Consider the following 16,537-nt stretch of genomic DNA (forward strand, 5'->3'; position numbering starts at 1 on the left):
ACAACCTAGTAACAGGGAGCTGAGGCTTTGTGCTAACGAAGTAACGAACCATTTCAGAAGCATAGTTCACAGTCCAAGTCAAGTTTTTTTTAATCAATTAACTAATTATTTTTTCCTAGAAATTTTTTAAATTAATTTTTTTATATTAATTAGTTTATTCACTTTGTATCCTAGCTGTAGCCCCCTCCCTCATTCCTTCCCAGTCCTACCCTCCCTCCCTAATCTCCTCCCATGCCCCTCTCCAAGTCCACTGATAGGGGAGGTCCTCTTCCCCTTACAGCTTATTAGGTCTCATCAGGACTGGCTGCATTGTCCTCCTCTGTGGCCTGGCAAGGCTGCTACCCCTTCAGGGCAGCAGGGCTGGTCAAAGAGTCTGCCACTGAGTTCATGTCAGAGACAGTGCCTGTTCCTCTTACTTGGGAACCCACTTGGATACTGAGTTGACATGGGCTACATCTGTGCAGGGGTTCTAGGTTATATCCTCTGTGAATGGTTCTTGGTTGGAGTATCAGTCTCAGAAAAGACCACTGTGCCCATATTTTTTGGTTCTGTTGCTCTCCTTGTGGACCTCCTGTCCTCTCCAGATCTTACTATCTCTCCTTCTTTCATAGGATTCCCTGCACTCTGCCCAAAAGTTTCATTATGAGTCTCAGCATCTGCTTTGATACACTGCTAGGTAGTCTTTCAGAGGCCCTCTGTGGTAGGTTCCTGTCCTGTTCCCTGCTTTCTCCTTCTTCAAATGTTCATCCTGTTTGTCTTTCTGAGTAGGGTTGATCATCTTACCCAGGGTCCTCCTTCTTGATTAGCTTCTTTAGGTGTACAGAGTTTAGTATGTTTATCCTATATTATAGGTCTAGTATCCACTTATAAATGAGTATATACAGTGTGTGTATTTCTGCTTCTGGGATACTTCACCCAGGATGATCTTTTCTAGATCCCACCATTTGCCTTTAAATTTCATGATTTCTTTGTTTTTAATTGCTGAGTGGTATTCCATTGTGTAAATGTACCACAATTTCTGTATCCATTCCTCTCTTGAGGGACATCTGGGTTGTTTCCAGGTTCTGGCTATTATGAATAAAGCTGCTACAAACATGGTTGAGCGCAAATATATTTTGGATATATGCTTAGGAGTGCTATAGCTGAATCGATGCAGCACTATTCCCAATTGTCAGAGAAAGCACCAGGTTGATTTCCAAATGGTTGTACAAGTTTACATTCCCACTAACAATGGAGTAGGGTTCTCTTTCTCCATATCCTCTCCAGCATGTGTTGTCACTTGAGTTTTTGATCTTAGCCATTTTGATGGATGTAAGGTGAAATCTCAGGGCTGTTTTGATTTGCATTTCCCTGATAACTAAGGATATTGAGCATTTCTGTAAATGTTTCTCTGCCATTTGAATTCCTCTCCTGAGAATTCTCTGTTTAGCTCTGTATCCCATTTTTTAATTGGGTTATTTGATTTGTTGCTGTTTAACTTCTTAAGTTCTTTATAAATTCTGGATATTAGCCCTCTGTCAGATATAGGGTTGGTGAAGATCCTTTCCCAATCTGTAAGCTGTCGTTTTGTTCTGATGACAATGTCCTTTGCTTTACAGAAGCTTTTCAGTTTCATGACGTCCCATTTATTGATTGTTGATCTTAGAGCCTGTGCTGTTAGAGTTCTGTTCAGGAAGTCAATAAGTTCTAGGGTCTTCCCCACTTTTTCTTCTAACCGATTTAGTGTGTCTGGTTTTATGTTGAAGTCTTTGATCCACTTGGACTTTAGTTTTGTGCAGGGTGATAAATATGCATCTATTTACTTTTTTTTTCTACATGTAGACATCCAGTTAGATCAGCCCCATTTGTCAAAGATGCTGTCTTTTTTCCATTGAATGGTTTTGGCTTTTTTGTCAAAAATCAAGTATCTGTAGGTGTGTGGGTTTATTTCTGGGTCTTCTATTTGGTTCCATTGATCTACCATTCTGTTTCTATGCCAATACCATGCAGTTTTTATAACTATTGCTCTGCAGTACACCCAGAGATCAGGGATGAAGATACCTCCCGACAATCTGTTGTTGTACAGGATCATTTTGGCAATTTGGGTTTTTTGTTTCTCCATATGAAGTTGAGACTTTCTCTTTCAAGGTCTGTAGAGAATTGTGTTGCTATTTTTTTGTTTTATTTTAATTTATTTTATTTTATTAATTACACTTTATTCATTTTGTATCCCCCCATAAGCCCCTCCCTCCTCCCCTCCCAATCCCACCGTCCCTCCCCTTTCTGCATGCATGCCACTCCCTAAGTCCACTGATAGGGGAGGTTCTCCTCTCCTTTCTGATCTTAGTATATCAGTTCACATCAAAAGTGGCTGTGTTGCTATTTTGATGGGAATTGCATTGAATCTGTAGATTGCTTTTGGCATGATGTACATTTTCACTATGTTAATCCTACTGATCCATGAGCACAGGATATCTTTTCATCTTCTGATATCTTCTTCAATTTCTTTCTTCAAAGATTTGAAGTTTTTTTTTGAACAGGTCTTTCATTTGCTTTGTTAGAGTCACATCAAGGTACTTTATATTATTAGTGGCTATTGTGAAGGGTGTTTCCCTAATTTCTTTCTTTGCCCCTTTATCTTTGTTATACAGGATAGCTTCTGATATTTTTGAAATAATTATGTATCCAGCCACTTTGCTGAAGGTGTTTATCAGCTGAAAGAGTTCTCTGGTTGAATTTTTGGGGTTGCTCATATATATTATCATATCATCTGCAAGTAAGCATATTTGCCAAGTCAAGTTCTAATGACAGAAATTCCAGCCAAGCTTCTGATTAGAATCTCATAAGAAACCTTAGTAAGCAAGAGTGACGTTACTCTTCAATTCTTAGTCATGGAAACTTTGAAATGATAAATACTTACTATTGTAAACCATTTGTAACAGAATGGTGGGTGACAAACTCCGTCGTAACAGCTGCCTTGAGATATTCTATCCTATGTGCAGATAACATAGTTTTGTTTCCATATAGAAGATGACAGCACAAACTCTGGAGCCAATCTGTCTCTTTGGATTCTGTGTGTGATAGATATTAGCTGTGTGACCTTGAGGAATTTGGTGAGCATATTTGTGATTTGCTTTCTTCATTGAAAAAAAATGAAGAAATAGTATGTATATGTCAAGGTTGATGGAAGGATTAAAAAAAGCAAAGACATGTAAAATGTCTATCAAATAAACATTATGTAAGCTTTTGGTAGTATTGTTGTAGTTAGTTTTTTTTTTTTCTTTTTCAGTGTTTTTCACACAGATGCATGTGTTTTAAAGTTGAATGAAGTGCAGCTTTCCTTGCGTGAACAAATTCCACCAATGCCTTCTATATAATATCTGAAAAATAATTTTCCTGGCTTCTCTAATTGGTTGTACTGTATATTATATAAAAATGGCCATTTTTATTTATACAGAAAAGGGGAATTGTTGGGGGCTTGTCTGGTGCTATGTATTCAAGTGCTGATGTCAGTGCCTTGAGATCTCATTGCTGCCTTACCGTGGGCATTGTTATTAATGTTCAACTATCTCCTGTACCCATGTGATGAGAAGGAATGTTACCCATTATCCCTGATTGGTTGATTAAAAAGCCTAGGCAGCTAGGCAGGATGAATGGAATAGGTGTGGTTAAGGTTTGAGAGCTTTGGGAACAGGAGAGGATCTTTTGAAGGAGACAGTAGAGGAGGAAGAAGAAGGAAGATGCACATAGCCATGCATTAGCATGGGAGAAGCACAGGGCCGGCATAGAAGGAGGAACTGGCCATGATGAAGAACATTAGCAAGTATTTGAGATTATGGATTGGAGGTAGCCCAGAAGGAATGACTGAAGTGGATGGCCTGGGATGGGGGTTGGGAGATATGAAATACCATAAGTAGAATTATCTGCCCAGCCCAAGATGAAATAAGGCAAATCTAAAATCTAACCAAAAAAAAAAAAAAAAAGGAAATAAAAAAGTTTTCTGGGGCTTGGGAAAGGCATTCAATCATTAATTACTTGCTATGTAAGCATAAACACCCTAGTTTGATTCTCAGCACCCTGGTAAAAGGAGGGACATAGTGGTACATGTTTGTAAGTAAACCCAGGGCTCAGGAAGCAGAGCTGGGTAAGATGAGCTGGCCAGTCAGTCTAGCCTACTCAGCAACCCCAGGACGGAGAGAGAGATCCTGTCCCACAAAACAAGATTGCTGGTTCCCAAACAACAATACTCAAGGCTGATGTCTGGCCTTCATATACATGAATGCATATGTGCATGCACTCACTCTATATAAACCTTACACACATGCGCACCCCCCCAACACACACACACACACACACACACACACACACACACACACACACACGTGTGCACTATACAAACGTTTCTGTGCTTCCAGTGGAGGGTGAGTGAAATACCTTCCACTTTGGCTTTAAAAGAGAAAAACAGCTTCCTGTGTTATGTAGCTAGAAAAGGCATCCTGTATCACTAAATTTTTTATTTTGTTTGTTTTTTTCTTTCTTACCACATCAGAAATACTCCCAGTTTTAGTAGCTGGAGCTAAAATTGTGTGTGTTTCTGTATAATAAAAGGCTCAACAATGTTAACATGTTTCATGGCTGCAACATCTGGTTTGCACACCTCGGTAAATGAATCTTTTCTTTTTGAGTCATATTCTCTCCCACTGTGTGTGACCTACATGCATTCTTTTCTCTGTAAAGGAATGTTCTCACTGTTCTGCAGATATAATGTAACTTGAATTGTACGTTACCATGGTGATATGACCATATAGAATGACTTCAAGACTATGTCTTGCAGAGGTTTTGTGTGTGTGTGCATGATGGGGGAATATGGATGGAGGAGGGAGTGAAAGAAGATTAGAAAAGTGTTGTCTCTTGCTAGACTTCCCTTAAATTTCATCCTCCATAAAATTTCTTTTAAACACAATTAAATAAATTTTCTATTGGTTGATGTTTAGGCTGGTTGTTTTCAAAAGTAGGCAACATTTGTTTCTTTTACACTTACCTTTCTGTGACCTTTTCCCAAGTACAGAATCTTTTGTAGCTGCTGCTCAGAACTCTTCTAACAAGAATAAATGGATTTATGAATCCCATTCACACAGTGCTTTGAAAAAATCAAATCAGTATATTTGTACTGCATTGTGTAAGCTCAACTCAGAATTTCTGACTATAGAGACTTACATCAGAGGAAGAATTTTAATAGCTTCAAAAAATGGCACTGGTCGAAATCCCTGTAACTAGAAATAGGCAATGAACTCCTTTTTCTAAAATTACAACCATAAAACATGAGTAGCTTTTAAGTAATTCCCCAAATGTGTATGTTACAACAGCCAGATAAGCCCATTTCTGCTCAAAACATTAGACTTTTTCTCTGTTCAAAATATTTTTCTTTGAGAATATCATTTACATTTTCACTTTGTTCTTTTTGAATTGGTTAACACTTTTTCAGACACTCTCAATGTTTCATTTTTTGATTATACATTCAAGTAAGCATTGACATCTTTAAAAATGCAATTATGATGATAGAAACAGAAAGAAATGTCTCATTAGCTGTCTTAAGAAATAAATACATCTGATTCTTTAAACAATTTTTATTTTCATGTGTGGCCACCATTATCTGTCATCTACCACTGGCCATTTGACACCTACTTAGCTTCCTATGTGAACCATTGTCTTCATGTCTAAATGTATAGCCATTTGATGTTTAGGATCCTGCAAATGTTTTGCATGTTTCTAGACAGTTTTTAGTTAGCAATTTAATAAACATTTGTTGACTGAATATATAGCAGCATATGTTTTTTTTTTTTTTTGGAAAAACAATTATTATTCATCTCCCCCTCAGAAATGCATTACACTTTTTTTTCCTTTAAGTTTTAATTGTTTCAAGGGGGATGATGTGATTATGTAATTGATAAATTCTTTCTGTGTAAATCTTTGTTCTTTAAGATAAGAATCTAGGTGACAAGATCCCTGATTTCATGGAACTTTTATTCGTGAAAACAAGCACCCTACTATTTCAGCAAATGCTATACAATTCCAATGAATATAAAAGCTCACAGTACAGATAGTGTAGGTACTTTAGAACCAGCCTGTTTATGAGGTGCCGAAACTTCTGAGAGGAGAAGAATCAGAAAAGGGCATGCTTATAAAAACCAGAAGCAACATTTGCAAGTGATAACTTGGCTGTACTTGATTTGAAGATACAAAAAGGCCAATATTGGTGGAGCATTCAGGGCTAGGGAGTGTAGGGGTCATTAGTTAAGGACAAAGATGGGAGAAAAAAAGTACTGTAGAACATACAATCCCCTTTGTAGATTTTGGTAAAGTGTATAAACTTTTTTTCCCCTAACTGTAATGGGAACCAAAGTGAAAGCTCTAAGGGGAGATGAAATAATATTTGGTTTATAATTTAGAAAGCTGTCCTAGGTTAAATGGTGGGAATGAGTTCAGCTGTACTTGGGGTAGGATTAGTGCAAGAACTTCTGTTTTTCAGTGTTATGTGTGAAGTATTTATTTGTAACCGGTGGGAAGATAGCAGGTAGAAAATTGATGTCTAGTGAATCCAAAGTATTTTACATAAAAACTGAAGAACATAGATTGACTTTGAAAATTGAATAATAAAAAGTATATCTTTTCGTTTCTGCAGTGGCAATTTAATTATCTTCTTCCTTCAGGTTAGAGTTGGCAAAAAGAAAAATTTGGGAGACTTCATTTTCTGAAGGCTGTCATGGTTATCTGAAGTGAATGATATAGAGGCACCTGTTTGGTCCTACCATGTCCTGTCCTCTCCTTCCACAGTTCCGACTTCTGCTGTTGTCTTTCCTAAGCAGTACTATCTTCAAACACAAACAAAATGTATGCTGATGCTGTGGCTTCTTGCTCAGCTTTATTTATTGGTGGGTCACTTTTGCTCCAGGTCCAGCCAAGTTACTTGGATGTAAGCTATCAGAGGTACCAGCTCCTTCTAAGTCTTCCTGACTTCTCCCCTTCCATTGTCCTGTTTGGATAGGTGATCTCTCTGCCTCCTCACACTAGCTGTTGGTGAGTTTTCTAAACCGCTGAAGCCTCTTTAATGAATTAAAATTTTTAGTTACTTCACTTAGTTGCTTAAGGTCTAGTCCCTATAAAACATTTTCTTACTCTGCTCTCTAACTATTATTTCATTTTTAGTGGTTAACTGATTAAATCCTAACATCAGTAGGTGGTATTCTTTCATGGCTTGATGCTTCTAGGTTCCTGCCTAGACTTCCTGCCTTGAGTTCCTACCCTGACTTCTTTTCATGATGGATCTGTAAATTGTAAGGTAAAATCACTCCCCACAACAAAAGCCGAAAATGGACAAAAACAAACAAGCCAACAAACAAACTAAACCAAACTAGAACAGCTCCCCCGACCCCAAATTCCTGACATGGTTATTGAGAAAGAGGTACATTTTCTCTCAATATAACAGTAATGATTCTTCAGTTCCTTCCCAGCACAAACATAGGCTCCAAGAAATGTGCTTTGTTTTCCTGGACAAATGGTGCTAGACAGGAAATATAAGGCTTTTTATTCTTAGAAAAAATATTGTTTAAGATGCAGTCCTATAAAAGCACCTTTTCCTATAACTTATTCTTAAAATATTATATTAACTACTAGTGAGAAAAAGCTTTCAACCTAGAAGAGACAAACTTAGAAAACAAAGAAAACTGATGAGATAAAGTTACAATGTGGAAAGATATTGACCTTGAGGGTGCTACTGCTTTAATTTTGGGATTTCAGTTACTACAATGAAGAAAATCCAGTATAAATAAATAATGAAGGAAGACTTCTACAATGAGCTTACTTGAGTTGGGTTATGAAGAATATGAAAGTTCTTTTTTTAATTTTTAATTTTTTATATTAATCACAGGTTATTTACTTTGTATCCCAGCCGTAGCCCCCTCTCTCATTCCCTCCCAATCCCACCCTCCCTCCCTCATCTTCTCCCATGCCTCTTTCCAAGTCCACTAACAGGGGAGGACCTCCTCCCCCTCCATTTGACTCTAGCTTATCAAGTCTCCTCAGGACTGGCTGCAATGTCCTCTTCTGTGGCCAACCAGGCTGCTTTTCCCTCGTGGGAGGGGAGTGGAAGAGCTTGCTATTGAGTTCATGTCAGAAATAGTCCCTGTTTCCCTTATTAGAGAACCCATTCAGACACTGAGCTACCATGGGCTATATCCGAGTAGGGGTTCTAGGTTATATCCATACGTGGTCCTTGTTTGGAGGGAAAGTTCTTACCTTGAAACAAATTTGAGGGTTTTCAGGAAGAGAAAACTGCAAAACAAATGACTATTCTAAAAATGTTGGAGATTGTTTTAATGCTGTCTAAAACCTATCTTCATTTGGTAAACCTACCTAAGTCACTATATCTGATTGGTTCATTAAACAGCCTGTATCTGGGCAGGGAAGAATAGGGTAGGCACAGCTAAGGTTCCCAGGCTTATGAGAAAGGTTTCCTGTCTCATGGGAAAGAGACAGATGGAAAAAGAGGAAGAAGGAAGATGCCACGATGGCTTAGCTGGAGAAGAAACCAATGGGTCAGGAAGAAGGACTCCAATAGTGGCATGAAAAGGACCAGATAAAGAATACAATCAAATATTTTTAAGATTATGGATGGAAGATAAGATGGTTAAGGAAGATAGCATTGGATGGAAATTGGATGGTGAGGTGATTTAGTCGGCATAGGTAAGAATCTTCCCAGCTCAAAGTAAATAAGACATTTATAAACTCTAACAGGTGTTTATGTCTTTGTTTTTTGTGATAGCAGGTTAGATAACACTGCCATGATAATCTTTGGGCTAATAATAATAAACATTATATAGGCCAACACTCAAGATACTCAACCTACCCGGTGTGGGTGCTGGGAACTGAACTTGGATCCTCTGAAAGAGCAGTGAGTGTTTATAACCATTGAGCCATTTCCCCCGCCTGTCTGTATAGTATTTTAAAATCTTTTCTCCTGGCGAGGAATCTCGTTCACACTATTCTCATTGTTTCTTCTCATTTTTTTGAGTTTAGATTCACAAGAGGCTGATCCAGAACAATTAACCCTACTGCTATAAAAAACTGATAACTCTAATGTTTAATATTTGTGAACTGGTCTTTTTGTCTCCAGACTGAGAATGTTTAGTCAAAAATGTCTGCTTTTAGTAAAAAAAATAAAAAAAGGTGATGATATTTTTATTTGAAAAATCATTAAATTCATTTATTTCTGTTTACATTTTATTTTGGATTTTATATCCTCCTTTATTGTTAGTAATATCATCAGCATCCCTACACCAAAATGACCCTGGGAATACCAGCAGAAATGTGTATTGCCTTCCTTCCCCCTGCCACTGCTATGTTAATTGCCTTCCTGTGTTCCTGTGTGTAAGTATAAGTAAGTAAATAAATACATTTGCATTTAAAAAAATGATAACCTAGTATTGTTCCCTACTAAAAGAAATTTGATATTAAAGCACATTTTGCTGTACAAGTTCCTTTAACACTTAAGGTTTTAAAAACACCAGTAATTTCTCCCTCCCTGATAGGAGGGTTTGTGCTTATTCTCACTTCATATTGTTAGGCCGTGTTAGCCCTGGGAGGCCTCCTCTTCTTCAAAGGGAAATGGAGGAGGAGTGTACCTGGGGGAGAAGATAGCTGTTTGAGGGGAAACTAGAAGGAGTTGAGGGAACGGAAACTACTGTCAGGATTTATTATATGAGAGAAGAATAAATAAAAAAGGATTAAAACATAGCAATAATTTAACAAAAGATTATGTATCTATCTAAAAAAACAGAGAGAGAATATGACCAAGGAAAAAGAAATTCTTCATATTAGTGTGTAGTAATTATATGATAGCTTCTGTCTCATGATATTTATGATGCTTTGATGCTGTTTTATGCATTCAATGTTTTATTTATTCTTAGTTGCAATGTGTTTAGTCACCAGTGAGCATTTCTTATCTCTTTTATTAGAAGGCTATTTTTGGCAGTAGGATTGGTCAGTGTTCCCCAAGGCCTACGCGTTGGAGGGTCAGATGCCTGCCAACACAACAGTGCTACTGGGACATAGTGGAACTTGGGGATAGACATAGTGGATGAGACTAGGTTGTCTGGGTCATGGCTTTGAAGAAATGCTTCCTATTTCTTATTTTCTGGGAACCATGAAGTGAACAGATCCACACAGCCCTAAACTTCTACTCTGCAATCACACGGTCATAGTTACAGGGGCAAGTGATCATGAAACCTCAGAGACTGTGATGCAAAGTATCGATTTCCCTTTCTCTCAGGCATTTTGCTAGAGCAAAACAAAGCTTGATAGTACAGAGGACATTGTTGGTTTAATGTTAAAAATAATTAACGAACTTCATAATACCTTTATTCTATGAAGGAGACATACAATTATTAAATGGAGTCTAATTAATTTTTTTAAATTTGAGTTCTCTAGGAAGTATAGAATAAAATGGGGTTAGTATGAGAAAGGTTTATTAGTAAATAAAACTTATGAAATGAAAATAAAGACATGATACTAAAAAGAGGCCAGCCATGCTTTTGGTGCTGTCAGAATCTACAAGTTCACAGAAGCACTGCTGAGCAAAGAGTGCTTTATTAACACATTACTCAGCCAGTGGCTGAAGACCCTCCGACATCTAGATTGGTCTTGAAAAAAGAAAAGAAAAGAAAAAAAAGAACCTCAGAAGGTGTCAGCTAACCACTCCTGTCCTCTAGATAACAATTTTCCTTTTCTTTTTTAAAAACTTTGTATTACCAATTTATTACATGAATTGTCCCACAGCAGTCTCTAGAAAGATGTATTTTATTTTTTTATTATTTATTTCAGTTTATTCACTTTGTATCCCAGCTGTAGCTCCCTTCCCCATTTCCTCCTGGTCCTACCCTCCCTTCCTCTTTCCCACCTATGTCCCTTCCCTAGTCCACTGATAGTGGAGGTCCTCCTCTCTTACTATCTGACCCTAACCTATCAAGCCTCATCTGGATTGTCTGGATCTTCTTTCTCTGTGGATAATATCCAAGAACAGCATCTCTTTGTTTCCTCCATCTGGTATAAACAAAGTAAGGACAAGAAGTGGTGAGGTTGGTTATATCAGGAGGTTATGACAAAGACTTTGATAAGATGATGCTTTAACAGGGAATTAGAAGTTAATCTCAAAATAGATAACAAGCTCACAATAAGAATATTCCAGAAGAGAGATTATGGAGAAATGTGTTAAAATAGAAACAAGCTTGTATGGCTGGAGAACAACAGAAAAGCATTAGAGGTGATATTGGGGAGACAGCCTAGAAACACCAGAACTGTGGTTAAGAGATTTATTGTGAGTATTATTACTGTCAATGGAAGATTTTGAACAAGAAGCAAGGTATTATGATCAATTTATATGGGTAAAAATTTCAAGAGAGATGTGATTTATAATATAGTGGTAGTGGTAGGGGATGAGAAGGGTATAAATTCTACAAGAACACACATGGAAGGAGAGAGAGGGACAGAGAGAGAGAGAACAGATATCTTTTATTTGGGTTGAATGGAGAACACCAGGGACTCTTGGACTTGCACCTCAAGAAATATGTGAATGAAGTGTTTATTAATTATTTTATATTGCCCTAACCAAACACCTGTCAGACACAACCTAAGAAAGAATGTACTTAGCTTAGTTTCATTAAATTCAGTTCATGCACTTGGATCGCACATCATTAAAGGAGAAATATGCAGCAGAGGATGTTATGTCCATGATAACTTACTTCCTGTAACTGTGTCCCACCTCTGACTTTTCATCAACTCTCAATAATACCCTTATATTAGGAATCCATCATGAGATGCATCCATTCATTCAGCCAGAGATTTCAAGATTTAATCATCTCTGAAAAATGCACAGATATACCTAGAGTTATAGTTTATTAGCCTTCTAGATATTTTTCATCCAATCAAATTGAAAATCAAAATCAAACAGCATAGAAGGAGGACAGGTTATGGTGGGAAGACAGAATTGTAGATATACTAAATTTAAAACTTTTACTGCATCAGGAGTTCACAGGTAAATAGTGATCTAAACGTACATAGTGATATAAAGGTGAGCTGATAGAGGATGTAGAGTGGATATTAATGTTGACTCATTAGAGATGAAGTTTACAGCAATATGGTTGAATAGGATCGTTTATGTTGGCACAGTAAATAGCAATGAGTTCCTTTGATTGCACTTGGGCTACTAAAATTCAATTCTAAATGTTAAGATGCAGTAGCAAAGGCACAAGGAAGGAATAGTGAGAAAGGGAGAACACAGAACTTGATATCCTGAAAGACTAAATATTTTTGAAAAGATGAATAACCAACGGTGTCAAATAGTGGTCAGATGTCATGAAGGGTGAGGTCTGGAAGCTGAGTTTTGAAAGTGTTAAATGGAAATTGGTGATGACTTTGGCAGAAATAGTTTCATCAGAATAGCAGAGATTAAAACATTGTTGAAAAGGAAGTTTAGACAAAAATTATAAAACTTCAGAAAAATCAAAGAGGTCTCTCTGTCTCTCTCTCTCTGTCTCTTCCTCTCTCTGTCTCTGTCTCTGTCTCTGTCTCTGTCTTTCTTTCCTGATAGAAAAGATTTATCACAAGGCTTTGGTGTTCTATCGTTGAAATAAACCCTCATATACCTGCCTACTCACCTGGGCTATATTCATTTCTTAAATAAGAATTTGAGGTATACTTGAGAGAGTGGATTAATCCACTATATATTTTTGTACTACAAATAGTATTAAACTCTCTATATGTAATATATAGTCACACATATAAATGTATACACACACAAACATATATATGTATGTGTATGTATGCACACAACTAAGCTGGGAAAATTTCAAAATTTTAAAACATTCCCATCTTAAATTCACAGATATAACAATAACTGATATGTTAAGCAAAAATTTTTTTCTGAAAATTTTTTTAATATATTTTAAATGACAGTTAAGCCAGAAATTGAAAATTGATAGTTAAGTTATAATAACTACTTTGGACTGAAAGTGATCGTTTGGATGTCCTTTAGATAGTCATTTAAAAATTTTAATTGTGCATACGTATATTGTCTGTGTGAGTATCTTTACATCTGTGTAGGTGCTTTTGAAGGCTAAAAAAGGATATCGGATCTTCTAGAGTTGTTGTGAGCAACTAGGCATGGGTTGTAGATACTGAACTAGGCTCTTCTGCAGGAGCATACAAATGGCGGGCTGAGTTATATCTTTCGCCTCCTTTAGAGATAAGAAAACTGAGATGACGAGCTGTAGGTTGCCTGCTCAAATTTTCATAACTAGTTTTAGATGAGGGATTTTATTTATGAGTTGACATTAGTAAGTACTAGTTTTTTTATTTAAAAAAAAATACCAAACATTCAAGAGAAAAAAATTATTCCTGCCCTCCCCGTGTGATACTAATAAAACTAAATTTTTCAGAATAATTTCAGTACAGTAATTAAATAATCAGTAATTATACATGTAAATTAAACATTCTGACTTTCCCAAATAGAGAATGGTTGGTTAAGTAATTATTACAATTAACCAAATTAGTGGAAATAAATAACACATTAAAACATTTTAAATAGTCTTTTGAGACGAGATCCTATTATGGAGCTCTGGCTGGCTTGAAATGCTTTGTTTTCTAGGCTGACTTTGAACTTGTGTTAATCCTGCCTCCTGTGTGTTAGAAAAGACATGTACCTTTATGAAACTTAGCTCTCCTCGTCTTTCTTGATTTACATGATCTTATATGTATGGGTATGTGTGCATCATATGGATGTCTGGTGCCTGTGGGGACCGGAAGAGGGGATTGGATCCCCTGGCACTGTGTGCTACCATGTAGGCGCTAGGAACTGAATATTGGCCTGAAAGAGCAGCCGGTGTTTTTAACTGCTGAGGTGTCTCTTCAGCCTCAGTTTCTTTTTGTATTCTTAGCATATAAATGTACTTGACATTTCCTTTTTAACAGAACTTGAGTATCATATCTGTTAACATCTTTTAGGCACACACACACACAAACATATGCTCCAACAGGTAATTATGAAATATTATAAAATCTTTGAATGTAGGAAGATTAAAGAACTACACAAAATGATGGAATAAATATGTCTTTGTTTTTATGGATAAATAATGTTAAAATTGACACATTTAATTATGAATGTATTTAAATAGTGATCTGAATCAATAGTGTGCCAATTGTATATATAATGCCAAACCAATTATGGATTCAAGAATTAAAATAGCTATTACCTAGGTAACCACAAAATACATAATCTTAAACTGAATTTATTAAATGAAAAGTTTTCCTTTGGATTCTTGCTCTGTGTAAAATGAGAAAACAATTTAAAGGAACATTGAATTATGTAAAATAGGTTTACAATTATGTCTTAACATTACTAAGAAAGACAAGATAATTGAAGTATTTATTCAAGTTATATATCTCAAGATGCGCAATAATGATTAATTCTTTATTATATGTTATTAAAGTAAACAGTTGAATGTGCTTTAGTGTTGTCCTTAGACTACTCTGAGAATGCTTTTATAAGGGAGAGGTTGGAAGTTATTTTTACTATACTGACATGTATTCAATGAGAATAAAAGCATTGAAAATTTTCAATAAGTTGAAGTTACAGAGTTATATATTTTATTTCCTGTGTGCCATTGTTGTAAGTTATTTTAGAATGGGTGTATTGTGTGATATTAAGCCAACTCTATCATCCTCTCCTTCCCCAAGCTTGAAATGTTTAAATGTTATAAACTGGGTGTGGTCATGTGGTTATATCGTCTTTATGCTAAAAAATTAGATTTGAGAAATTTGATTCTTTCGGTAAACTCTGATGATAAATTATACTACTTTTAGTGCCCAGATGTTACGCTAATGAACTGTCTACTACTACGATTGTAGAGCTAGAGCTAGATGCTTAGCTACAGCAATCTTGATTGGTCAGCAACTAATCAGTGACTTTTTAGTAATGTTTACTTTTTTACTGTGTAGCTCAGGCTGTATGTGACTGTGTGGTTATCTTGTCTCAGTCTTCTAAGTTCTGGAATTGCACAAGATTCACTGATGTTAGATTTGAAAGATCAGCATAATTCTCAAAATTTAAGTCTCTAATAAACTATTCTTTTTGGTAATATATATGTTATATTATCAAAGAGTGAGGTTGTTGTAGACATAGCCCTGGCTTTACCAGTCTTCCACGTCTGCTAACCAGAGACATTTTCTTGTTAGGGTTTGGCCATCTGCATGAAGCAGAGAAGATACTGGCTTGCAATTGTCACTTTTTTTTTTTTAGCTTACACAAAGCAATTTATTAACAGAAAATAACTTGAGAAGCCCTGTTCACAGACGGCGGCCACGACGACCTCCCTTCCTTCGAGTACTGTCAGAGGGAATGGGGGTGACATCCTCAATCCATCCAATCTTCATCCCTGAGCGAGCAAGAGCTCTGAGGGCTGACTGGGCTCCAGGTCCAGGGGTCTTGGTTCTGTTTCCCCCTGTGGCCCGGAGTTTGATGTGCAGGGCAGTGATGCCCAGCTCCTTGCACCTCTGGGCCACGTCCTGGGCAGCCAACATGGCTGCATATGGCGAGGACTCATCTCGGTTGGCCTTTACCTTCATTCCACCAGTCACTCGGCAGATGGTTTCCTTGCCAGAAAGATCAGTAACATGGACAAAGGTATCTTTGAAGGATGCAAAGATGTGGCAGATCCCAAATACATTCTCTCCTTCAGCCACTTGGGGTCCAAGGCTGATGACTTGTTCTTCCTTCTTTTCCTTCCCCTTTCGAGGTGCCATTTTTGAACGTCGTCGTCAGACTCCTCCACCGGAAAGAGAGAGGAGGAAGAGCAATTGTCACTTTTTGTGAGCAAGAAACAAAGTTCTATCTTTTAGCATCCATTCAATTAGTGATAATTTTCTTTGTTAAAGCAGTAAAATCTAAATAAAACAACTTCTTCAACCAGATTTAATAAGAAAAAAAAAATAATCTCGGGGTTTTCTCAAGTTCAGTTTCAATTCTTGTATATGATGCTATATTTGTCCTGGTAATGGTACCAGTCTTTGAAATGTGAGATTTCTTGGCCTTTTCTCAGGTTTTCTTCATACAGCTCCACCTCCAATTAATGCTTCTTTTATTACTTGGGCTTTTATTCTGGCTCACAGTTCAAGAGGGTTTCAAAGGGTTCTTTTTTTTAATTTAATTTAATTTTTTTTTGTTATTAGTTACATTTTATTAACTCTGTATCCCAGCTGTATCCCCCTCCAATCCCACCCTCCCTCCCTCATCTTTCCAAGTGCACTGATAGGGGAGGACCTCCTTCCCTTTCATCTGACCCTGTTTTATCAGGTATCTTCAGGGCTGGCTGCAAAGTCCTCCTCTGTGGCCTACCAGGACTGCTACTCCCTTAGGGGGTGGGGAGGTCAAAGAGCCAGCCATTGAGCTCCTGTCAGAAATAGTCCCTGTTCCCCTTACTATGGGAAAACAAGTGGTTACTGAGCTACC

At 37.0% G+C, this 16,537-nt stretch overlaps 1 protein-coding gene across 1 annotated transcript; it reads right to left on the bottom strand.

Annotated features, from left to right (window-relative positions):
* Positions 1-15,314: 15,314 nt before the first annotated feature.
* Positions 15,315-15,876, bottom strand: LOC110541590 (small ribosomal subunit protein uS11-like). Its single transcript, XM_060377979.1, has one exon. It carries the CDS (start codon positions 15,829-15,831, stop codon positions 15,376-15,378), a length of 456 nt encoding a protein of 151 aa, XP_060233962.1. The 5' UTR covers positions 15,832-15,876; the 3' UTR covers positions 15,315-15,375.
* Positions 15,877-16,537: the final 661 nt, after the last annotated feature.

Source organism: Meriones unguiculatus, chromosome 2, assembly GCF_030254825.1.
Source record: "Meriones unguiculatus strain TT.TT164.6M chromosome 2, Bangor_MerUng_6.1, whole genome shotgun sequence".
In the NCBI taxonomy this organism is placed as follows: domain Eukaryota; kingdom Metazoa; phylum Chordata; class Mammalia; order Rodentia; family Muridae; genus Meriones; species Meriones unguiculatus.